This window comes from Onychomys torridus, chromosome 4 (genome assembly GCF_903995425.1).
Source record: "Onychomys torridus chromosome 4, mOncTor1.1, whole genome shotgun sequence".
In the NCBI taxonomy this organism is placed as follows: Eukaryota; Metazoa; Chordata; class Mammalia; order Rodentia; family Cricetidae; genus Onychomys; species Onychomys torridus.
In genome coordinates this window covers 62,580,194-62,605,661 of record NC_050446.1, presented here as the reverse complement: position 1 = coordinate 62,605,661, position 25,468 = coordinate 62,580,194, and the positions used below count along the sequence as shown (strand labels likewise).

The 25,468-nt window shown below is 45.6% G+C and overlaps 7 protein-coding genes across 7 annotated transcripts; 1 reads left to right on the top strand and 6 right to left on the bottom strand.

The window, feature by feature from the left end:
* Positions 1–246: 246 nt before the first annotated feature.
* Positions 247–978, bottom strand: LOC118581778 (chromatin target of PRMT1 protein-like). Its single transcript, XM_036184229.1, has one exon. It carries the CDS (start codon positions 976–978, stop codon positions 247–249), a length of 732 nt encoding a protein of 243 aa, XP_036040122.1.
* Positions 979–2,013: 1,035 nt separating this feature from the next.
* Positions 2,014–2,745, bottom strand: LOC118581777 (chromatin target of PRMT1 protein-like). The gene has a single exon (XM_036184228.1). It carries the CDS (start codon positions 2,743–2,745, stop codon positions 2,014–2,016), a length of 732 nt encoding a protein of 243 aa, XP_036040121.1.
* Positions 2,746–3,778: 1,033 nt separating this feature from the next.
* LOC118581776 (chromatin target of PRMT1 protein-like) lies at positions 3,779–4,510 on the bottom strand. The gene has a single exon (XM_036184227.1). The coding sequence runs from the start codon at positions 4,508–4,510 to the stop codon at positions 3,779–3,781; it is 732 nt and encodes a 243-aa protein (XP_036040120.1).
* Positions 4,511–5,543: 1,033 nt separating this feature from the next.
* LOC118581775 (chromatin target of PRMT1 protein-like) lies at positions 5,544–6,275 on the bottom strand. Its single transcript, XM_036184226.1, has one exon. The coding sequence runs from the start codon at positions 6,273–6,275 to the stop codon at positions 5,544–5,546; it is 732 nt and encodes a 243-aa protein (XP_036040119.1).
* A 1,035-nt stretch (positions 6,276–7,310) lies between these two features.
* On the bottom strand, positions 7,311–8,042 carry LOC118581774 (chromatin target of PRMT1 protein-like). The gene has a single exon (XM_036184225.1). It carries the CDS (start codon positions 8,040–8,042, stop codon positions 7,311–7,313), a length of 732 nt encoding a protein of 243 aa, XP_036040118.1.
* A 1,031-nt stretch (positions 8,043–9,073) lies between these two features.
* On the bottom strand, positions 9,074–9,526 carry LOC118581773 (chromatin target of PRMT1 protein-like; the record flags this gene model as incomplete). Its single annotated transcript, XM_036184224.1, has 1 exon — positions 9,074–9,526. A coding segment is annotated over one exon (453 nt), but the record flags the coding sequence as incomplete, so codon positions are not given.
* Positions 9,527–18,877: 9,351 nt separating this feature from the next.
* On the top strand, positions 18,878–19,945 carry LOC118582610 (olfactory receptor 8K3-like). The gene has a single exon (XM_036185609.1). It carries the CDS (start codon positions 18,930–18,932, stop codon positions 19,869–19,871), a length of 942 nt encoding a protein of 313 aa, XP_036041502.1. The 5' UTR covers positions 18,878–18,929; the 3' UTR covers positions 19,872–19,945.
* The last annotated feature ends 5,523 nt before the right edge of the window (positions 19,946–25,468 follow it).

Genomic DNA, 25,468 nt, shown 5'->3' with positions numbered 1-25,468 from the left:
TATATAAGCTTTTTGGACCAAAATAACCAGAGTAATCCAGGAACAAAATGCAAGAGAAACTATTTATTGTGAGCTTATAGGATGTGCACAGTCCAGCGTTTCAGGAAATGAACCCGCCGACTGGTGGCCGGTAGGTGCCCAGCCTAGACTGTGATAGTTCCTCCCAGCTCCCGTAGGGTTTCTCCTCCCATTCTCTCTTTGCTAGAGGAAGTGACTTGAACAAGAGTCCCTTAGAGGCAGGCAGCTTCAGTCGCAGGTCTGGGGAGCTGCCTCTGCCATGCAGGCCTCCAACTCAGCATCCAGGGGCGCTCTCGCCTCTGCCATGTATGCGTCTAGTTCGGCGTCCAGCTGCTCCTTGGTCAGTGCAGGGCGAGGGAGGGCACCTCTCCCTCCGCCTCGCCCACGTCCACGGCCGCGGCCTCGGCCTCGGCCTCGGGCTCCAAAAGCCCCTCTTCCACGACCAAACCCAGCTCGACCGGGGGGTGCCACGCCGCCCCAGGGCAGGGTTCTGGCGCCAGGTCCCCCACTTGCTCCTCCACCGGGGGGCAGGTCTCTCTGGATGCTGCCTGCGCCTCTTCCTCCATTCGCTCCCCTGGCGAGGGCACCCGTGGGACGTCCTAATCGGACCAGGACGCTCCTCTCACCCAGGCGCCCCTCCAAGATCTGCCCAGGGCTTAACGCTGCCCGGACAGAGGGTCTCTTCTCCATCTGCTGGGCCAGTCTTCTGTTTCTGGCACTGGCGAGCTGCTGCTGAAGCCTCCTGGAGGCAGCGGCGTTCCCTGGCACCCGCTGTGGCCGTGTCTTCCTCCGCAGCTGAGCAAAGCGTTCATTTAGAGACGTCATGGTGGTGCGTCTTAGCACGACTCTGTCCACTGGCTGTGCGGGCACCTTGGCATCCCGAGAATCCAGGGAGGTCAGGGGCCCGGCGGGTACGAGGCGCAGCTCTCTCATGGCGCGTCGGGAATCTTGAGGGCCCATCCCGCCTTTCGTCCTCGCCACCAAAGCTGGCGCCGCCAGCTGCCCCGCCCGGTGTCCAAAGCAAAGTCCCAAGAGGTGGGCTGGAGAGGCCCGCCTGCTGCAGCTCCCGCACGGGCAAGCCAGAGGCCTTGGCGCCTTTGCGGGGGAACGGCTGCCCCAAACGTCGGGTCAAGGAGGGTGCTCCAGTCCTAGCGGGTCCTAATCACAACCCGCAGCCAGATTTTTGGGGTGAATCCTGAAGGGACCGAGAGACAAAGGAACGAGGCCCAGCCACTTCTCACCTCCCCTACTCCGCAGGTCCTGGGACTCAACGCCTCAGAGTGCTTGGTCCAAAAGGCCGGGAGTTTCCCGCCCGTCTCTTCCCGCCTTATATACCCTGCTCTGGCAGGCGGTCACGTCACTTCCTCCTTAGTGCTGGGCGTGGTGATCACGTGACTCCCGAGGACTGGGATTCCTGGGATTAAGGGTGTGCCTCCACCCTGGGGCTCTCTTTCTCTCCTGGACTGATGCCATCGCTTGTGGTCCTTGGTGGCTCTGAACTCTCTCTGGAGCGCCAGCTAGCCTGAATGGTGTGTGTGTGTGTGTGTGTGTGTGTGCCTCCCCCCCCCCCCGGGGGGGCCCTACGATTCTTTAATCTATTGGCTGGCTGTGTCCTCTGATCCTCGGGCCAGCCTTTATTCACACACAGTACATCACCACATTTCCCACCCACCCAACTCCAACGACCCCCAACCCCACAGCCAACCCCACTCCACACAGCCACCACCCCCCGCCCTCCCCACCACCCCCCCTTTAAGCTTTTTGGACCAAAATAACCAGAGTAATCCAGGAACAAAATGCAAGAGAAACTATTTATTGTGAGCTTATAGGATGTGCACAGTCCAGCGTTTCAGGAAATGAACCCGCCGACTGGTGGCGGGTAGGTGCCCAGCCTAGACTGTGATAGTTCCTCCCAGCTCCCGTAGGGTTTCTCCTCCCGTTCTCTCTTTGCTAGAGGAGGTGACTTGAACAAGAGTCCCTTAGAGGCAGGCAGCTTCAGTCGCAGGTCTGGGGAGCTGCCTCTGCCATGCAGGCCTCCAACTCAGCATCCAGGGGCGCTCTCGCCTCTGCCATGTATGCGTCTAGTTCGGCGTCCAGCTGCTCCTTGGTCAGTGCAGGGCGAGGGAGGGCACCTCTCCCTCCGCCTCGCCCACGTCCACGGCCGCGGCCTCGGCCTCGGCCTCGGGCTCCAAAAGCCCCTCTTCCACGACCAAACCCAGCTCGACCGGGGGGTGCCACGCCGCCCCAGGGCAGGGTTCTGGCGCCAGGTCCCCCACTTGCTCCTCCACCGGGGGGCAGGTCTCTCTGGATGCTGCCTGCGCCTCTTCCTCCATTCGCTCCCCTGGCGAGGGCACCCGTGGGACGTCCTAATCGGACCAGGACGCTCCTCTCACCCAGGCGCCCCTCCAAGATCTGCCCAGGGCTTAACGCTGCCCGGACAGAGGGTCTCTTCTCCATCTGCTGGGCCAGTCTTCTGTTTCTGGCACTGGCGAGCTGCTGCTGAAGCCTCCTGGAGGCAGCGGCGTTCCCTGGCACCCGCTGTGGCCGTGTCTTCCTCCGCAGCTGAGCAAAGCGTTCATTTAGAGACGTCATGGTGGTGCGTCTTAGCACGACTCTGTCCACTGGCTGTGCGGGCACCTTGGCATCCCGAGAATCCAGGGAGGTCAGGGGCCCGGCGGGTACGAGGCGCAGCTCTCTCATGGCGCGTCGGGAATCTTGAGGGCCCATCCCGCCTTTCGTCCTCGCCACCAAAGCTGGCGCCGCCAGCTGCCCCGCCCGGTGTCCAAAGCAAAGTCCCAAGAGGTGGGCTGGAGAGGCCCGCCTGCTGCAGCTCCCGCACGGGCAAGCCAGAGGCCTTGGCGCCTTTGCGGGGGAACGGCTGCCCCAAACGTCGGGTCAAGGAGGGTGCTCCAGTCCTAGCGGGTCCTAATCACAACCCGCAGCCAGATTTTTGGGGTGAATCCTGAAGGGACCGAGAGACAAAGGAACGAGGCCCAGCCACTTCTCACCTCCCCTACTCCGCAGGTCCTGGGACTCAACGCCTCAGAGTGCTTGGTCCAAAAGGCCGGGAGTTTCCCGCCCGTCTCTTCCCGCCTTATATACCCTGCTCTGGCAGGCGGTCACGTCACTTCCTCCTTAGTGCTGGGCGTGGTGATCACGTGACTCCCGAGGACTGGGATTCCTGGGATTAAGGGTGTGCCTCCACCCTGGGGCTCTCTTTCTCTCCTGGACTGATGCCATCGCTTGTGGGCCTTGGTGGCTCTGAACTCTCTCTGGAGCGCCAGCTAGCCTGAATGGTGTGTGTGTGTGTGTGTGTGTGTGTGCCTCCCCCCCCCCCCGGGGGGGCCCTACGATTCTTTAATCTATTGGCTGGCTGTGTCCTCTGATCCTCGGGCCAGCCTTTATTCACACACAGTACATCACCACATTTCCCACCCACCCAACTCCAACGACCCCCAACCCCACAGCCAACCCCACTCCACACAGCCACCACCCCCGCCCTCCCCACCACCCCCCTTTAAGCTTTTTGGACCAAAATAACCAGAGTAATCCAGGAACAAAATGCAAGAGAAACTATTTATTGTGAGCTTATAGGATGTGCACAGTCCAGCTTTTCAGGAAATGAACCCGCCGACTGGTGGCGGGTAGGTGCCCAGCCTAGACTGTGATAGTTCCTCCCAGCTCCCGTAGGGTTTCTCCTCCCGTTCTCTCTTTGCTAGAGGAGGTGACTTGAACAAGAGTCCCTTAGAGGCAGGCAGCTTCAGTCGCAGGTCTGGGGAGCTGCCTCTGCCATGCAGGCCTCCAACTCAGCATCCAGGGGCGCTCTCGCCTCTGCCATGTATGCGTCTAGTTCGGCGTCCAGCTGCTCCTTGGTCAGTGCAGGGCGAGGGAGGGCACCTCTCCCTCCGCCTCGCCCACGTCCACGGCCGCGGCCTCGGCCTCGGCCTCGGGCTCCAAAAGCCCCTCTTCCACGACCAAACCCAGCTCGACCGGGGGGTGCCACGCCGCCCCAGGGCAGGGTTCTGGCGCCAGGTCCCCCACTTGCTCCTCCACCGGGGGGCAGGTCTCTCTGGATGCTGCCTGCGCCTCTTCCTCCATTCGCTCCCCTGGCGAGGGCACCCGTGGGACGTCCTAATCGGACCAGGACGCTCCTCTCACCCAGGCGCCCCTCCAAGATCTGCCCAGGGCTTAACGCTGCCCGGACAGAGGGTCTCTTCTCCATCTGCTGGGCCAGTCTTCTGTTTCTGGCACTGGCGAGCTGCTGCTGAAGCCTCCTGGAGGCAGCGGCGTTCCCTGGCACCCGCTGTGGCCGTGTCTTCCTCCGCAGCTGAGCAAAGCGTTCATTTAGAGACGTCATGGTGGTGCGTCTTAGCACGACTCTGTCCACTGGCTGTGCGGGCACCTTGGCATCCCGAGAATCCAGGGAGGTCAGGGGCCCGGCGGGTACGAGGCGCAGCTCTCTCATGGCGCGTCGGGAATCTTGAGGGCCCATCCCGCCTTTCGTCCTCGCCACCAAAGCTGGCGCCGCCAGCTGCCCCGCCCGGTGTCCAAAGCAAAGTCCCAAGAGGTGGGCTGGAGAGGCCCGCCTGCTGCAGCTCCCGCACGGGCAAGCCAGAGGCCTTGGCGCCTTTGCGGGGGAACGGCTGCCCCAAACGTCGGGTCAAGGAGGGTGCTCCAGTCCTAGCGGGTCCTAATCACAACCCGCAGCCAGATTTTTGGGGTGAATCCTGAAGGGACCGAGAGACAAAGGAACGAGGCCCAGCCACTTCTCACCTCCCCTACTCCGCAGGTCCTGGGACTCAACGCCTCAGAGTGCTTGGTCCAAAAGGCCGGGAGTTTCCCGCCCGTCTCTTCCCGCCTTATATACCCTGCTCTGGCAGGCGGTCACGTCACTTCCTCCTTAGTGCTGGGCGTGGTGATCACGTGACTCCCGAGGACTGGGATTCCTGGGATTAAGGGTGTGCCTCCACCCTGGGGCTCTCTTTCTCTCCTGGACTGATGCCATCGCTTGTGGGCCTTGGTGGCTCTGAACTCTCTCTGGAGCGCCAGCTAGCCTGAATGGTGTGTGTGTGTGTGTGTGTGTGTGCCTCCCCCCCCCCCGGGGGGGGCCCTACGATTCTTTAATCTATTGGCTGTCTGTGTCCTCTGATCCTCGGGCCAGCCTTTATTCACACACAGTACATCACCACATTTCCCACCCACCCAACTCCAACGACCCCCAACCCCACAGCCAACCCCACTCCACACAGCCACCACCCCCCGCCCTCCCCACCACCCCCCCTTTAAGCTTTTTGGACCAAAATAACCAGAGTAATCCAGGAACAAAATGCAAGAGAAACTATTTATTGTGAGCTTATAGGATGTGCACAGTCCAGCGTTTCAGGAAATGAACCCGCCGACTGGTGGCGGGTAGGTGCCCAGCCTAGACTGTGATAGTTCCTCCCAGCTCCCGTAGGGTTTCTCCTCCCGTTCTCTCTTTGCTAGAGGAGGTGACTTGAACAAGAGTCCCTTAGAGGCAGGCAGCTTCAGTCGCAGGTCTGGGGAGCTGCCTCTGCCATGCAGGCCTCCAACTCAGCATCCAGGGGCGCTCTCGCCTCTGCCATGTATGCGTCTAGTTCGGCGTCCAGCTGCTCCTTGGTCAGTGCAGGGCGAGGGAGGGCACCTCTCCCTCCGCCTCGCCCACGTCCACGGCCGCGGCCTCGGCCTCGGCCTCGGGCTCCAAAAGCCCCTCTTCCACGACCAAACCCAGCTCGACCGGGGGGTGCCACGCCGCCCCAGGGCAGGGTTCTGGCGCCAGGTCCCCCACTTGCTCCTCCACCGGGGGGCAGGTCTCTCTGGATGCTGCCTGCGCCTCTTCCTCCATTCGCTCCCCTGGCGAGGGCACCCGTGGGACGTCCTAATCGGACCAGGACGCTCCTCTCACCCAGGCGCCCCTCCAAGATCTGCCCAGGGCTTAACGCTGCCCGGACAGAGGGTCTCTTCTCCATCTGCTGGGCCAGTCTTCTGTTTCTGGCACTGGCGAGCTGCTGCTGAAGCCTCCTGGAGGCAGCGGCGTTCCCTGGCACCCGCTGTGGCCGTGTCTTCCTCCGCAGCTGAGCAAAGCGTTCATTTAGAGACGTCATGGTGGTGCGTCTTAGCACGACTCTGTCCACTGGCTGTGCGGGCACCTTGGCATCCCGAGAATCCAGGGAGGTCAGGGGCCCGGCGGGTACGAGGCGCAGCTCTCTCATGGCGCGTCGGGAATCTTGAGGGCCCATCCCGCCTTTCGTCCTCGCCACCAAAGCTGGCGCCGCCAGCTGCCCCGCCCGGTGTCCAAAGCAAAGTCCCAAGAGGTGGGCTGGAGAGGCCCGCCTGCTGCAGCTCCCGCACGGGCAAGCCAGAGGCCTTGGCGCCTTTGCGGGGGAACGGCTGCCCCAAACGTCGGGTCAAGGAGGGTGCTCCAGTCCTAGCGGGTCCTAATCACAACCCGCAGCCAGATTTTTGGGGTGAATCCTGAAGGGACCGAGAGACAAAGGAACGAGGCCCAGCCACTTCTCACCTCCCCTACTCCGCAGGTCCTGGGACTCAACGCCTCAGAGTGCTTGGTCCAAAAGGCCGGGAGTTTCCCGCCCGTCTCTTCCCGCCTTATATACCCTGCTCTGGCAGGCGGTCACGTCACTTCCTCCTTAGTGCTGGGCGTGGTGATCACGTGACTCCCGAGGACTGGGATTCCTGGGATTAAGGGTGTGCCTCCACCCTGGGGCTCTCTTTCTCTCCTGGACTGATGCCATCGCTTGTGGTCCTTGGTGGCTCTGAACTCTCTCTGGAGCGCCAGCTAGCCTGAATGGTGTGTGTGTGTGTGTGTGTGTGTGTGCCTCCCCCCCCCCCCGGGGGGGCCCTACGATTCTTTAATCTATTGGCTGGCTGTGTCCTCTGATCCTCGGGCCAGCCTTTATTCACACACAGTACATCACCACATTTCCCACCCACCCAACTCCAACGACCCCCAACCCCACAGCCAACCCCACTCCACACAGCCACCACCCCCCGCCCTCCCCACCACCCCCCCTTTAAGCTTTTTGGACCAAAATAACCAGAGTAATCCAGGAACAAAATGCAAGAGAAACTATTTATTGTGAGCTTATAGGATGTGCACAGTCCAGCGTTTCAGGAAATGAACCCGCCGACTGGTGGCGGGTAGGTGCCCAGCCTAGACTGTGATAGTTCCTCCCAGCTCCCGTAGGGTTTCTCCTCCCGTTCTCTCTTTGCTAGAGGAGGTGACTTGAACAAGAGTCCCTTAGAGGCAGGCAGCTTCAGTCGCAGGTCTGGGGAGCTGCCTCTGCCATGCAGGCCTCCAACTCAGCATCCAGGGGCGCTCTCGCCTCTGCCATGTATGCGTCTAGTTCGGCGTCCAGCTGCTCCTTGGTCAGTGCAGGGCGAGGGAGGGCACCTCTCCCTCCGCCTCGCCCACGTCCACGGCCGCGGCCTCGGCCTCGGCCTCGGGCTCCAAAAGCCCCTCTTCCACGACCAAACCCAGCTCGACCGGGGGGTGCCACGCCGCCCCAGGGCAGGGTTCTGGCGCCAGGTCCCCCACTTGCTCCTCCACCGGGGGGCAGGTCTCTCTGGATGCTGCCTGCGCCTCTTCCTCCATTCGCTCCCCTGGCGAGGGCACCCGTGGGACGTCCTAATCGGACCAGGACGCTCCTCTCACCCAGGCGCCCCTCCAAGATCTGCCCAGGGCTTAACGCTGCCCGGACAGAGGGTCTCTTCTCCATCTGCTGGGCCAGTCTTCTGTTTCTGGCACTGGCGAGCTGCTGCTGAAGCCTCCTGGAGGCAGCGGCGTTCCCTGGCACCCGCTGTGGCCGTGTCTTCCTCCGCAGCTGAGCAAAGCGTTCATTTAGAGACGTCATGGTGGTGCGTCTTAGCACGACTCTGTCCACTGGCTGTGCGGGCACCTTGGCATCCCGAGAATCCAGGGAGGTCAGGGGCCCGGCGGGTACGAGGCGCAGCTCTCTCATGGCGCGTCGGGAATCTTGAGCGCCCATCCCGCCTTTCGTCCTCGCCACCAAAGCTGGCGCCGCCAGCTGCCCCGCCCGGTGTCCAAAGCAAAGTCCCAAGAGGTGGGCTGGAGAGGCCCGCCTGCTGCAGCTCCCGCACGGGCAAGCCAGAGGCCTTGGCGCCTTTGCGGGGGAACGGCTGCCCCAAACGTCGGGTCAAGGAGGGTGCTCCAGTCCTAGCGGGTCCTAATCACAACCCGCAGCCAGATTTTTGGGGTGAATCCTGAAGGGACCGAGAGACAAAGGAACGAGGCCCAGCCACTTCTCACCTCCCCTACTCCGCAGGTCCTGGGACTCAACGCCTCAGAGTGCTTGGTCCAAAAGGCCGGGAGTTTCCCGCCCGTCTCTTCCCGCCTTATATACCCTGCTCTGGCAGGCGGTCACGTCACTTCCTCCTTAGTGCTGGGCGTGGTGATCACGTGACTCCCGAGGACTGGGATTCCTGGGATTAAGGGTGTGCCTCCACCCTGGGGCTCTCTTTCTCTCCTGGACTGATGACATCGCTTGTGGTCCTTGGTGGCTCTGAACTCTCTCTGGAGCGCCAGCTAGCCTGAATGGTGTGTGTGTGTGTGTGTGTGTGCCCCCCCCCCCCCCCGGGGGGGCCCTACGATTCTTTAATCTATTGGCTGGCTGTGTCCTCTGATCCTCGGGCCAGCCTTTATTCACACACAGTACATCACCACATTTCCCACCCACCCAACTCCAACGACCCCCAACCCCACAGCCAACCCCACTCCACACAGCCACCACCCCCCGCCCTCCCCACCACCCCCCCTTTAAGCTTTTTGGACCAAAATAACCAGAGTAATCCAGGAACAAAATGCAAGAGAAACTATTTATTGTGAGCTTATAGGATGTGCACAGTCCAGCGTTTCAGGAAATGAACCCGCCGACTGGTGGCGGGTAGGTGCCCAGCCTAGACTGTGATAGTTCCTCCCAGCTCCCGTAGGGTTTCTCCTCCCGTTCTCTCTTTGCTAGAGGAGGTGACTTGAACAAGAGTCCCTTAGAGGCAGGCAGCTTCAGTCGCAGGTCTGGGGAGCTGCCTCTGCCATGCAGGCCTCCAACTCAGCATCCAGGGTCGCTCTCGCCTCTGCCATGTATGCGTCTAGTTCGGCGTCCAGCTGCTCCTTGGTCAGTGCAGGGCGAGGGAGGGCACCTCTCCCTCCGCCTCGCCCACGTCCACGGCCGCGGCCTCGGCCTCGGCCTCGGGCTCCAAAAGCCCCTCTTCCACGACCAAACCCAGCTCGACCGGGGGGTGCCACGCCGCCCCAGGGCAGGGTTCTGGCGCCAGGTCCCCCACTTGCTCCTCCACCGGGGGGCAGGTCTCTCTGGATGCTGCCTGCGCCTCTTCCTCCATTCGCTCCCCTGGCGAGGGCACCCGTGGGACGTCCTAATCGGACCAGGACGCTCCTCTCACCCAGGCGCCCCTCCAAGATCTGCCCAGGGCTTAACGCTGCCGGGACAGAGGGTCTCTTCGTGTGTGTGTGTTTGTGTTTGTGTGTGTGTGTCTGTGTGTGTATGTTTGTGTGTCTGTAATATGTTGTTTTGATTCTATGCATTTGTTCCCATCTTCTGCAAGATGAAGCTTCTTTGATGGTTTTATATGACAAAATCTATATATTATAGCAGAATAATCATTAGGATTCCGTTTATTATAACTCTTTTTTAGACCAGCATTCTTTCATTTTTCTCTATGTCTCTTTGCTATATAGACTTGCTTTTTTTTTCTTCCAATCAGTGTCAATTATGGGTTCCATCTCATGGAGTGAGCCTTAAATCCAATAAGATATTGGCTGGTATCTTCCAGTACGTTTTTGCCACCATTGCTCTAGCATAATTTGTGGGCATGACAGATTTTGGATAAAATGTTATGAGGTTGAGTTTAGGTTACTCTTTTTATTTATTTATTTATTTATTTATTTATTTATTTATTTATTTATTTATTTATTTATTTATTTTGTTAGCCTGCTATGTTCCTCTCTATGTCTTAGACACTAGAACATGGGGATCCAGATTCTTTGTAGGCACCAGCTTTGCTTCTGTCTTCTATTAATTGTATGGGTATTGTCTTCATCAATGGGACCTTGGTATCTGTTTATGGAGTGAAACCTATTGCCCTGGTAAGAGCATAGTTTGTTTTGCGATTTCTATGATACCCTTTGGCCCATAACTCATAGAAACCTAGTGCTGTAGAAACTTATTACATGATATGAAGGCAATCTCTTTAAAGTCTCTAAATAATGAGAGCGATGAAACCACCTCCTGGCTGTCTTTTGTCACCAAAGGAAGCTTTGAGAACTGCAGGGATTGGGTTTCATTTTTACCACTTCCTGATGTAAATGTGCTGAGTCACATCCCAGAAATAAGGAAGACAATAGAAAAGGTAATTGATGAATCTGACTACCTGTCAGTCAAGAGGAGGGGTGTCAGCAATTAATAGAGAATCAACTCTCCAGATCTCGATTCTGTCTTTTGCCTACAAATCCCAAGAATATTTAATATTGGAGTAGAAAGAACTAAGAATTTTAAATAAGGTCTCAGAAGGAGAAGTCAGGAATGTATAACTAACTGTGTGTCCATTACCATAAAATAAATATATGATTGCTGACAGAATTCTCATAATTTTATTCAATGAAATTAAGCTAAATAGTGAAAATATATAATTCATAAATTATACTTAAGCAAAATCTTTAGCTATCAAACACATGAAATATATTTGTACATTAAAATATGTACTGTATCTACTTTATAAGGATACTTTTATTTCAAGTACTTCTGTTTTTATAGTATCTTTAAGGAAAAGAATGGCCATATCTATAAGGAAAAGATGAGTCATGAAGGTTAATGAATTCCTGATAATTATAGATTTATCATTAACTTATAATTTACTGTCATTTTATAAAAAGTTTGCAATAATCAACTTGTTAATCTTTAAAAGTCACCATTAGGCATGTTCAAACTGCTCTTTAACCACAAGTGTAAAACTTGCTTTAACACATGGTGGACATTGCTGAATGCTTGGTGGTTACACTTAGAAATGAAAGAATAAAAATATCAAAATATATAATGCTTACAGCTATTTAAACATTTCAAGTTAAAATAATAACAAATGAAATAAATTGAAAGCTGTATAAGATAATTTCTCAGTAGGGAAATCAACTAGTCTCTGGATAATTAACACCCAGTGATATTGTTGTCAGTTCTAAGATGTTTTGGGAATATCAAGAAGTTGCATCCAAGCTCTCAGATGTATACTTCAAAAGGAAGAGACACTTGGAAGGGCACTTGATTGCAGTCTGATTCTTAACTCAACCGAAGAACAAGAACCTTTTTTTCATTCTAGGTGAGTGGTTTGAAGCAGTCTTCATGGTATCAAATTAGGGCTACTGTTCATTCCTGACATCTTCAGTTTCAACTACAGACACAATTAGAATCATCATATTTAAACCAATATATGTAATTTAATGTTTCCTAGTTCGCTTTGTTTCTATTTGTTATTTCTATACTAATGAGAATCTGAGGGAAAAATGAGCATTTTTTAAATTTGTCAAGTAGAACATTATTGCAGCAAATATGTTGTTATCTATGTGTGTGTGTTGAGCAGAAGGATAATGTGAAGTGAGTGTAAATCTTTGCAATAAAAACAACCTTTAAAAGCAGTTTCTAGTTGTTCATAAAAGTCATGTCACTTTCCCTAGTTTTTATGCAGTCATATTTTTGTTTTTTTAATAACTGTCTGTATTACTAGTATTATACAAGAGAAGATCTGTCTTACTGTGACACCCCCCAAGAGCTGTCACAGATACAAATAAACTATGTTTTTGATAGGTAGTTGCAGAAAGCACACAACTTAATGAAGAGAGAGAGAGAGAGAGAGAGAGAGAGAGAGAGAGAAAGAGAGAGAGAGAAATCTAATAATAAGTGAACCCCCAAAAAGATTGCTGCTTTTAACAAGTGGGATGCAGGCTCAAAACTTATCAAGACAGCCTTAAAGACACTTCTAAGGAGTTATTACAGAGAACAGGGAACCTTGAGTTTTGATACATTCATTCCTGTCCTTTATTGCTCACATATTATCCTTTAACACTTTAATTCCCATCCTCTTCTCAGCTGTTTTTTACACTCTTAGCACTGTAAGGAGAAACAAAATTATCATATATACCAACATTTCTGCAGGCCAAGTGCTAAGTGGCTCAACATAGTAGGTACAGGGGCTAGAGAAAATTATTTGCAGTCATACCTACAGTAGGAAGAGACAGCAAATCTCAAATGTAAAAATAAGTATACATTTAGGCTAACACAGATCATCATAATAGGGTATCTTCTCCTCTGTTAACTTTATATTAAATTTGCTTTGCTCGCATCAACGATGGCCACATGTCAAAGAATTACCGATAAAATGTATATATGTTTTCCATTTCAGTTAGTAAGCCACTGTAAACTCTAAAATATTACAGATTTGATATTGCTTTTCTCATATGAGCTATACAATTTAATTAAGAATTATCATGCTGATTTGGTTTGCACTAAGAGATTTAAGAGTGCCATGTCAGTATTGTGTCAAAAAGAGATGTTGTTATGCCAGTATATTATAGCTGTTTACAATTTTCAAATGTCACAAATGAAGATGGAGAAGTATTTTTCAAGGCTGAGGTGGAATACCTACTCACATCCTTGACAGATGCTAGTTATATAGCACGAGTACCAAAAAGTCAGACATCCAAAGACACAGAAGTCTGACCAACCATTTGAGAATCTTAAATAATGAGGTATAATGAATGGATAAATGCAATCTTAAAATAACTAATGTTGAGAATAACATAAAATATTTAAGAAGAATTTTGAAAATTTAAGTCATTTTCTTCCCAATAGGAATATACTTAATAGCATTAACTGTACATTCAAGGTGGTATTTGGTAAAATTTATGTTACATGGTTTATCCCAATAACAGTATCACAGATAAAACAGAACTTTTTCATTAATTAATTTATTTATTTTACATCCCACCCAGAGATTCCCCTCCCACCTTTCCTACTACTCTATCCCCTTCCTCCCCTCTGCCCTCTCGAAAACCACTCCTCCCCCTCATTTTCTGTTAAGAAATGTTAAGAAAGATGTTAAGAGGGCGATAAACTTAAGAAATTTAGCTTACTGGTAGAAAGTGAGCCTATCATCTGGACTCAGTACTCAGTATTAGATTATGTACCTAAAAGATTTGTGGGTTGACTTTAAAATATAAGACTTACAGATACCCACTTCACACTTCAAAGGAACTCAAGAGATATAGAATTTGTACATTATCACATTTTCTAAATTTGAAAGCTGAGACAATTTTTACTGATTCCATGTAATTCACAAATGTGTACTGCAGTTGGTAATTATCTATTGAGATAAAGTAGTAGATTTTGTTTTTATTTTATACACTAGGTGGGGAGTAATCTCTCCTGAATTTTTCAGATATATTCCATGAAACGTATGTTAGAAATAGGGGTGTTTTTACTTTTGAAAATTAAAAAGAGAATATTGTCTGACTATTTCTAAAAATGTTTACTCACCTAGGCAGCTGAGCCTGATGCAGTTTTTGAGCCACTGAAAGTTCTTTCTTCTTTTGCCTCTTTCTTTTGTTTCTTTGAGAAAAATGGTCTTGGTTTTTCTCATCTGTTCACCTCAGTTACTCTACTTGCTAAATTTTACATTATAATTTGGTGGGATTTGGTTGCTACCCTTACATACTAGGGAACCCATGTGCTTTAGATCCTTTACTGGACCCTTGATGTCTCCTGGGAAGGTATACTTGTCAGGTAAGAGTGAGACTTGTTAAGGATCTGCATTATATTCCAATCAGATCTGAAGGACAAAAGAGAGAGAAATGAACATAGGAGTGTCATCTAAGATCCTGGTCTAGTGCATATTCTAGCTACATGGGAGGCTGAGACAAAGGCATCATTGTTTTAGCATGTCCTGCACAACTAAGTGAAACTCTGAAAATAATAAATGAGCAAAAGTCTGAGATTATAACTGCAATTTCTCCATAAATGTCACATTTATTAGCAAAGTCTACAATATAAGCATATCAAGATCTTATTAGAAAGGGAATATAGTTTGTTGTATTGATTGCAGCAACATGGAGGAAAAGGGAGGTCAATATGTTGAGTGACATAGAGGAGAGACACACACACACAAAATAAAATTTGCATTTTCAGATTGGTGAAAACTGAAAGAACTGATGTCACAGAACAAAGAGAGGAATGTTAATTAAGGATTTAGTATGGTAAGAAGGATGAGTGGTGGAGAAAATGGAGATGGACTCCAAAGCAGAGTGGAGAAACTAGCTATGATTTTAAATGCCACAGTTGGGTAACTATTGGTTAAAAGGCTCCCTCAAATGTATGCATGCAATAACAATTCGTGAAAATGAGACCATGAGTTTGAAACAGTGTGATGGTTATATGGCAAGGTCTGAAGGGAGGAAAGGGGAGGAAGAAATACAATCAAATTATCATCTCAAATTAGGGGAAAAATTAAATGATCTATCCTATACTTGAGATCATTAAATTAGCATGAAATTGGTAACATTAAAATAATTAGTATCTAAGGATAAAAAAGTAATAATAACTTGATTTTTACCATCAAAAATCGCACATATGCCAAATTTTAAATATATACCCTGAAGCTTCCCAAATATGTCCCAATTTTAAAAATAGACAGTTTTGTAACCTTGATACATTAGAGACAGGTGTAGTCAGAAGTTTTTCTGCATCCTGCCTGTCCTGCAGCCACTCATACCCAAATAAACACACAGAAGCTTATATCAATTATGAGCTGCATGGCCTATGGCTCAAACTTCTTACTAGCTAGCTCATATATCTTAAATTAACCAATTTCTATTCATCTATATTTTGCCACATGTTCCATCGCTCTACTGGTCTGCTGGCATGTTGTTCCTTGGACACTGGGCTGGAGTCTCCTCCCTTCTGCCTTCTTCTTCCTATCTATCTGCTTGTATTTCCTGCCTGACTCTAAGTTTCCTTACCATGGGTCAATAGAGCTTTCTTCATCAACCAATCAGAGCAACGCATATTCACAGCATACAGAAAGATATCCCACAGCAGCCAGGAACATAGCTCCTTTGCCAATTATTTAGGAATTCTGTGACCTTTTTTGCATATAATTTTAGCTTTTCCCTTTTAGGAAGTACTGAAGTCCAACATTCTCATTTTTATAACATATTTTTACCAATCACAATCTTGTAAGATTTTATAAGAGCATTATTCACTCATATGCTCCAGTATCCTTTATAGTCTATTCAATTGCATAGCTTGATTAATTGTATTCACAAATTTTCCAATCTTAAATTTGTTAACCCAGCATTATGTTATTTCTAGTGCAATATAATGGTAAATTATATTTCTTTTACATTTTAATCATAAAACATAGAATTTATTTTAAACATTGCCAGTAGTGATACCTTAATGTTATTAATAAATTATATTGTAATATTAATTTTTAAAAATTGTTACTATATATGTTTTTAAAATTTTTCTTTATTTTTTCTTTTTCATTTTTCTTTACTAAGAAATTTTCTACTCACTCCACATGCTATCCACAGACCCTCCTCCTCCATCCTCCCACCCCCAGCCCTCTTTCCCAAGCTACCCTGCATCCCCACATCCCCCAAATCAAGGTCTCCCATGGGGAGTCAGCAGAACCCAACACACTGAGCCTAAGCAGGTCCAAGCCCCTTCCCACTACATCAAGGCTATACAAGGTGTCACACCATAGGCACTGAATTCCAGAAGTCTGCCCATAGACCAGGGACAGATCCTGATCCCCCTGCCTGGGTGCCTCCAAACAGTTCAAGCCAAACAACTGTCTTCCATATCCAAAGGGCCTAGTCCAGTCTCATGGGGGTTTCACAGCCACCAGATCCATATCTGTCGCCATGCACAAAACTCAAGTGCAAGTGGATCAAAGACCTCAACATAAATCCAGTTATATTGAACTTGATAGAAAATAGAATAGGAAGTAGTCTGAAATGAATTGAGACAAGAGACTACTTCCTAAATATAACACCAGTAGCACAGACACTGAGAGCGACAATTAATAAATGAGACCTCCTGAAACTGAGAAGTTTTTGTAGAGCAAAGGACATGGTCAATAAGACCAAATGACAGCCTACAGAATGGGAAAAGATCTTTACCAACCCCACATCTGACAGTGGGCTAATCTCCAAAATATATAAAAAACTCAAAAAGCTGGACATCAAAATGCTGAACAATCCAATTAAAAAAATGGGCTACAGAGCTTAACAGAGAATTCTCAATAGAAGAATCTCAAATGGCTGAAAGGCATTTAAGGAAGTTTTCTCTACTTTTGAGAATTTCATACATGTATAAAAATAAATATGACAAAATATACTCTCGATATTCCCCATTCATTTTCCCATGTGTCTTCCAATACACAGCTGTACCAAGTTCATATCTGTTATTTTTTCTTCTTTATTTTACTCCCTTGTCACAGTTTCCCCTCCTCCCTATCTTGCTAGTCCTTCCTCCCACCTCCCCTCTGCATCCCACATCCACTCCTCCTCTACTTTTCTTAAGAAAAGTGCAGGCCTACTATGAATGTCAACCAAACATGGCATATCAAATTTCAGTAAGGTTAGGCACTGCCCCTTGTATTAAGGTTGGACTATGCAACACAGTATGAGGAAAGGGGTCCCAAAAGCAGGCAAAAATGTCAGAGACAACCCCTGCTCTTACTGTTAGCAATCTCACAGGAAGACAAAGTTACACAGTTGTAACATACATAAAGAGGGCTAAGGTCTGCCCCATGTGGGCTCCCTGGTTGTTGGTTCAGTCTCTGTGAACCCCTATGAGCCAGGTTAGTTGATTCTGTGAGTTTTCTTGTGGTGTTCTTGACTCCTCTGGCTCCTATCATCCTTTCTCCCCCTCTTCTGCAGGATTCCCTGAGCTCTGCTTAATGTTTGGCTGTGGGTCTCTGCATCTGTTTCCATCAGCTGCTGGATAAAGCCTCTCTCATGACAATTGGGCTAGGCATCAATCCATGAGTATAACAATATCATTAGGAATCATTTATTTTTTTTTACAATCTTCTAGATCCCCTTACTGCCACTCAAGTATGAAAGGCTGTGGGGCCTTCCACTGGAGTATGGAAAACATACCAGGGACCACATCTTCAATAAAGAATGATTTTCCCTCCCCCAGAAAGTATCAACTCCTAGTAGTTCCTCAATAACAGGAAGGGCCTGGAGCACAGGGCCTGCCCTGGTTGTGCCAAGATTTCTGATTATTTGATTAGGTGCAAGTCTTGCTGTGCAGATAACAATAGGTGCTGTGAGCTCATGAGTGTGATGGCCATGTCATGTCCAGAAGATATATCATACATACATACATGCATATATATATATATGCATGTATGTATGTAAATATATAACAAATTATGTGTGTATATTTGTGTGTGTGTGTGTGTATGTGTGTGTGTGTGTGTGTGTGTGTGTGTGTGTGTGTGCATGCGCGCGCGCGCGCGTGCGTGTATTCCAGCCATACTGGATGGAAGAGCACAATGCTTCTCATTTTTTTTTATATTCTAGGAAAGTTTTTATATAATATGGGTAATTGTGTACATGGAGGCATTTGTTTCTAAACAAACAGAAAAAAAATATCAGAAAAGAATCCACAAAATGTAGTTTTAAAGAACTGCATCATTTGATTCAGATCCTTAAATATTTAGCTGATGGAAGATGCAATAATGGTTTAAAATGAGTCAAAATTAAAATATGAGCATAGTAAATTCCTGTGGATGCTATGGCATCTTAGGCATCTAATATTTGTTTGTTTGTTTTTACATGTAATATATTAAGAATTATTTTTGTAGTACCTAGTTATTCCTAGTAACTGTAGACCTTTTGTTGCTCCACATGATACATCATTTGGTGTTGCTTCTGCATCACAGTAGACACTATTCCCTCAGGTTGAAGATATCATCTGCTCTTTTAATCTTATATTTTCAATTTTGAAGTAAGTAGATTTGTTGTAGCTTGCTTAGGTAAACCACCCAATAGTTAAATTATTAGGATCATAGGAGTTTACTTAAAATACGCTAGAATAAATAATGGCATCATCCGGTACATCATTTCATTGACACTATTACTAAGCTCAGAACAAATGCAAGACTGAAACTAATTTCCCATTATAATCTCCAGATATACTCAAACCATAATAGAGTAAAGATACAATTTTATAACATTAAATAGATAAAGGGCCAGGGTGCTATTTGGTATAAGATGATAAAATAAGGAGATATAAAGCAACCCCTGTAGAGTGAGTTGGTGATGTTCATGGATGAGTTGTAAAGATATAAAGCAGAGACATATGTAAATGCTTTGTTCACTTGACTTCTTTCTAAAATGATGTTTCACAAATTACACACACACACAAACACACACACACACACACACACACAAACACACGCACACACACACACACATTTGTAAGGAGAAATACTTTAAAAGATCCACAATCTTAATCTAGGTCAAGCCTCTGTTAAATGACATATTTACAAACAAAATCACAAATACAGTGTAACTCTTTGCAGATATAGTCAATATATTGCAGAAAGAAAATTAAACTGTTTATGACATGCAGGGTACAGTATTTTTGAACCTTGCATCTGTGTTCAGCAATGCACATGAGTCATATAAAATTACTTCCTGTCAAAAACAAAGGAAGAACATAAAAACATAGAACTCTAGTATACTATGTGACTTAAACTCTGAAATTTTAACAGATAACTTCCTGAATCCCAGTGGGCTTTGAAGATACCTTCAAGTAGACATTTCCTTAACAGTCTAGATGGACAAGCAGAACCTCTCTGTGCCGAATGAATTCATTCTCATGGGTATCACAGACCGCCCTGAACTACAGGCTCCTTTTTTTGTAATGTTCTTTCTCATCTATGTTGCCTCAGTGGTGGGAAATTTGGGTATGATCATCCTCACCACGTTGGATGAGAGGCTACAAACACCTATGTACTTTTTTCTCAGACATCTGGCTTTCATTGATTTTGGTTACTCAACAGCTGTGGGACCCAAAATGTTGGTAAACTTTGTAACAAATGAAAATACCATTCCCTATAACTGGTGTGCCATTCAGCTAGCTTTGTTCATCTTCTTCATCATTAGTGAGTTATTTGTTCTGGCAGCAATGGCCTATGACCGCTATGTGGCCATCTGCAACCCTCTGCTCTATACAGTCATCATGTCTCCGAAAGTGTGCTGGGTATTGGTGATAATTCCCTATCTCTTCAGTGCCTTTCTCTCTCTGATCACCACCATCAAAATTTTTATTTCATCCTTCTGTGGTCATAAAGTCATTAGTCACTTTTACTGTGACAGCCTTCCTTTGTTGACCTTGATCTGCTCAAGAACACATGACATTGAACTTATAATATTGATCTTCTCAGCATTTAATTTGGTTTCATCCCTTTCTGTAGTACTTGTGTCCTACATATTGATTCTTGTGGCCATCATCAGGATGAACTCTGCAGAGGGCAGACACAAGGCCTTCTCTACCTGTGGGTCTCACCTGACAGTGGTAGTTGTATTATATGGGACTCTGTTTTTTATGTATGTACAGCCCAAATCTAGTCACTCTTTTGAGACTGATAAAATGGCATCTGTATTCTATACTTTGGTAATTCCCATGTTGAATCCCATTATCTACAGCTTGAGAAACAAAGAGGTGAAAGGTGCTCTTCAAAAGCTATGGGAAAGTGTGTATAAAACTTGTACTTAAACTGTAATAGAAAGGGGAGATAGCTTAGAAGCACAAAGCTTGGCTAATATGTGCACATCTATAGTTACAACCTTGAGTCCTACAAAATTCAACACAAAATGTGTATTTAATGAATTTGACTATATACAAGTGCATATAATATGTAATAGACGTTTAAATGCACTAGAATGAAAAGGCATAGTGAATTTAAAATATTTTTCCTGTTTTCAATATGCAGTTTATTAGTAACAGCTCTCATTTTGGTATTAATCTTGTTTTCACAAGTTCCATTCTAGTGCCTAAAGTCTACCACTGATTCTTACATTGACAGCTGCCTCTGGTGAAATAGAAAGGACATATTCATATATGTACCTCATTTTAGACTTTCCTTGACTAGAGACATCTTCATGTATTTAAATGTGTATTATTTTCTTTCATATATGACATCCATATAGATGTGCATATCATACTGTCATGCTAATCTATACGAAGAATATCTCTTATACTATGTTCTTCATATATGCTCTGCAAAGAGTATTATATAATATTTACTAAATAGTTAAAAGTATGAATGAGCTCTGATCCATTTCTATCATTCTTGAATATCTACACAGAGTCATCAACAGCAGTATAAAGCAGAGGTATCTGAATATCAATGTTCATTCTCAAATTTTTACAACAGCCAGGACAAGTGTAACTCCTAACAGGAGTTGGATGGATAAAGATATGTGATATGTATACACAATTATCTAGAGCATGAAGAAGAAGGGAATTATGTTAGAAAGGAAAATTAACAGAACTGGAGACCATAGTGTTAAGCAAAATAAGTCAAAATCATAAAGATTAGTATTAGATAATTATTCTCATGTGAAATTTTTTTAAAAGCTATAAAAGTAGAACTTAGGTCATTAGATAATAGTAAAATGAATAGTGGGAAGGGAAGGTGGGTGAGTGTGGGTCATATAGAGTAGTAAGTCAATAACATCAAAGTACTCTGTGGTGTGTGTGTGTGTGTGAGTGTGTGTGTGAAAATATAATGAAAATACACATCCTCCAAGACTGCAGCTGCTCCCAAAGACACAGAATCTTCCAGCTGCCATTGGACCAAGAGGTTAATCTATGTTCTCCTAGTCCAGCACCCTAGTCTCTAGGCTTTAAGCCCAGTGGAACAACCTGCACCTTGATATCCCTACCCATTTCAGTCCCAGTTGCATCCCAGCAGGCAGGAATCCTTCAGACAGGAATGACTACCCCCCACAGCAAACCCAGTAACCTACAAGGCCTACCACACATCTCAAACCTACCCATCCTCCAAGACCACAGCTGCTTACTGAGACAGAGACTTCACCAGCTCTGACTGGATCAATAACTCTGATCGGGCCAAGAGCTGCTTGCTGAGACAGACAGAGATTCCATCAGCTCTGATTAGACCAAGAGTACCAACTGGACCAAAAGAGGCTTCCTCAGACAAGGTGTCTGTGGTGTACACCTTTAATCCCAGCACTTGGGAGGCAGAGCCAGGTGGATCTCTGTGAATTCAAGGCCATCCTGGACTACAGAGCAAGATCCAGGACAGCACCAAAACTACATGTAGAAACCCAGTCTCAAAAAAAAAAGAGGCTTCCTCAGAAAAAGACACTGCTTACACCAATTGCAGGAAGACATGGGTCAATGCCAGTGCAAGAATACATTCAACAACATAAAGAGCAATATGGCACCACCAGAACATAATGGTTCTACATCAGCAAGACCTGAATATTCCAACACAGAAGAAGCACAAGAAATTAACCTTAAAATGACTTTAAGAAGATGATAGAGGACTTTAAAGAAGAAATGAAAAATTCCCCTAAAAAGAAAAGAAAAGACAAAGAAAAAAATGGAAGAAATCAATAAATCCCTTAAAGAAAGGCAAAAAACGAAGAAAAACTAATCAAATAGGTGAATCAAACAGTTCAAGTCTTGAAAACTGAAATAGGAGCAGTAAAGAAGACACAAACTGAAGGAATGCTAGAAATGGAAAATCTGAGTAACCAAACAGGATCTACAGATGCAAGCATAACAAACAGAATGTAAGAAATAGAAGAGCGAATATGTGGCATTGAAGATATTAAAGCCAACAGTCTTGGATAGATGTTATGCAGGCACTAAGAGCCCATGGTTGCCAACCCAGACTATTATACCCAGTAAAACTATCAATCATCATAGACAGAGTAAACAAAATATTCAATGATAAATCCAGATTTAAACAATACCTATTTACAAATCCTACAGAAATGACTAGAAGGAAAAAAATCCAACCTGAGAAAGTTAGATGCATCCATGAAAACACAGGCAATAGATAATCCTACACCAACAAATACCAAAGAAGGGAAACACACAAGGCTACTACCAAAAAAATACCAGGAATTAACAATTACTGGTTATTAATATCCCTTAATATCAATGGACTCAATTCACCAATAAAAAGACACAGGCTAACAGAATGAATATGAAAACAGGATCCCTCCTTCTGCTCCATACAAGAGACACACCTCAACTTCAAAGACAGATACTAACTCAAAGCATAAAGCTGGGAAAAAAACTTAACAAGCAAAAGAACTCAAGAAGCAAGCTGGTGAAGCTATCCTAATATCTAACAAAATAGATTTCAAACTAAAATCAACTGAAAGAGATTGGGAAGGACATTACATATTCATCACAGGAAAAATCCAACAAGATGAAGTCTCATTTCAGAACATTTATGCCCCAAATACAAGGGCATCCACGTTTGTAAAAGGAACATTACAGAAGCTTAAATTGTACATCAAACCTCACACACTTGTAATGAGAGACATCAACACCCACTCTTACCAATGGGTTTCTGCTAGACAGAAAATTAACAGAGAAATAAGGGAAATAACAGATGTTACGACTCAAAGGGACTAAATAGATATCTACAGAACATTCCACCCTAACACAAAAGAATATACCTTCTTCTCAGCACCCCATGGAACCTTCTCTAAAGTCAACCACATACTCAGTCACAAAGCAAATCTCAACAGATAAAAAAAAAATTGGAATAACCTCCTGTGTTTTATTGGACTGCCATGTCTTATATTTAGATTTCATTGACAACAAATATTACAGAAATTTTACAGTCTCATGGAAACTGAATAATGCTCAACTTAATCACCAATGGATTAAGAAGGAAATAAAGAAAAAAATTAATGATTTCCTAGAATTCATTGAAAACAAATATACCACATACTTAAACTTATGGGACACTATGAAAGCAGTGCTAAGAGAAAAATTCACAGCACTAAATGCCCACATAAAGAAGTTGGAGAAATCTTATACTAGTGACTTAACAGCACACCTGAACACTATAGAACAAAAGGAAGCAAACTCATCCAGGAGGAATAGATACCAGGAAATAATCAAATTGAGGGCTGAAATCAATGAAATAGAAACAAGGAAAACAATATGAAGAATCAATGAAACGAAGAGTTGGTTCTCAGAAAATCAATGAGATAGACAAGCCCTTATCCAAACTAACCAAAAGGCAGAGAGAGAACATCCAAATTTACAAAATCAAAAATGAAAAGGGAGACATAAAAACAGATGAGAAAATCCAGAGAATCATCAGGTCATACTTCAAAATTGTATACTCTACAAAATTAGAAAATCTAAAAGAAATGGATGATTTTCTGGATAGGTATCACAAACCAAAGTTAAATCAAAACAAGATAAACAATTTAAATAGACCAATAACCCCTAAGGAAATAGAAACAGTTATTAAAGTCTCCCAACTAAAAAAGCCCAGGGCAAGAAGATTTCAAGGCAGAATTCTACCAGAATTTCTAGGAAGAGCTAATACCAATACTCTTCAGATTGTTGTACACAATAGAAACAGAGAGAACATTACCAAACTCTTTATGAGGCTATAGTTACCCTGATACACAAACCACAAAAAGATGAAACAAAGAAAGAGAATTACAGACCAATCTCCCTCATGAACATTGATGAAAAATGCTCAATAAAATATTTGCAAAGCAACTCCAAGAACACATCAAAAAAATTATCCATCATGACCAAGTAGACTTCATCCAAGAGATGCAAAAATGGTTCAACAAATGAAAATCTGTCAATGTAATACACAATATAAACAAACTGAATGAAAAAATCACATGATCATTTCATGAGATGCTGAAGAAGCCTTTGACAAAATCCAGCACCCCTTCGTGATAAAGGTCTTGGAGAGATCAGGAATACAAGGAACATACCAAAACATAATAAAGGCAATTTGCAGAAAGATGACAGCCAACATCAAATTAAATGGAGAGAAACTCAAAGTGATTCCACTAAAATCAGGAACAAGACAAGGCTGTCCACTCTCCCCATATTTATTCAATATAGTACTTGAAGTTCTAGCTAGAGCAATAAGACAACAGAAGGAGATCCAGGGGGATACAAATTGGAAAGGAATAAGCCAAACATTCACTATTTGCAGACAATATGATAGTATATATAAGTGACCCCCAAAATTCTACTTGGGAACTCCTACAGCTCATAAACACTTTGTGGTGGAATGCAAGATTAACTAAGAAAAATCAGAAGACCTCCTATAGGCAAATGATAAATGTGCTGTGAAAGAGATCAGAGAAACATCACCTTTTACAATAGCCACAAATAATATAAAATACCTTGGGATAACTCTAACTAAGCAAGTGAAGGACCTGTATGATAAAAACTTGAAGTCTCTGAAGAAAGAAATTGAAGAAGATACCAGGAAATGGAAAGATCTCCTATTCTCATATATAGGTAGGATTAACATAATAAAAATGGTAATCTTTTTGAAAGCAATGTACAGATTCAAGGCAATCCCCATCAAAATCCCAACACAATTCTTCAAAGACTTAGAAAGAACACTACTCAATTTCTTATGCAAAAAAAACAAAACAAAACAGGATAGCTAAAAGAATCCCTTATAATGAAGCAACCTCTGGAGGCATCATCATCCCTGACTTTAAGCTTGACTATAGAGCTATAGTAATAAAAATAGCTTGGTATTGGCATAAAAGCTGACATGTGGACCAATGGAGTTGAATTTAAGACCCTGACATTAATCAGCATTCATATGAACACCTGATTGTACAATGGAAAAAAGAAAGCATCTTCAACAAATGGTGCGTGTACATGTAGAAGATTGCAAATAGATCCATATCTATTGCCATGTACAAAACTCAAATCCAAGTGGATCAAAGACCTCAAAATAAATCCAGTTACACTGACCTTGTTAGAACAGAAAATAGGAAGTAGTCTTGAACTTATTGACACAGAAGGCTTCTTCCTAAATATAACACCAGTAGCACAGACACAGAGAGCATCAATTAATAAATGGGACATCCTGAAACAAAGAAGCTTTTGTAAGGCAAAGGGCATTGTTAATAAGACAAAATGATAGCCTACAGAATGGAAAAAGATCTTCACCAACCCCACATCCAACAGAGGGCTGATCTCCAAAATATATAAAGAATTCAAGAAACTAGACATCAAAATACCAAGCTAATAAAAAACGGGCTACAGAGCTAAACAGAGAATACTCAACCAAAGAATCTCTCTCAAATGTCTGAAAGACA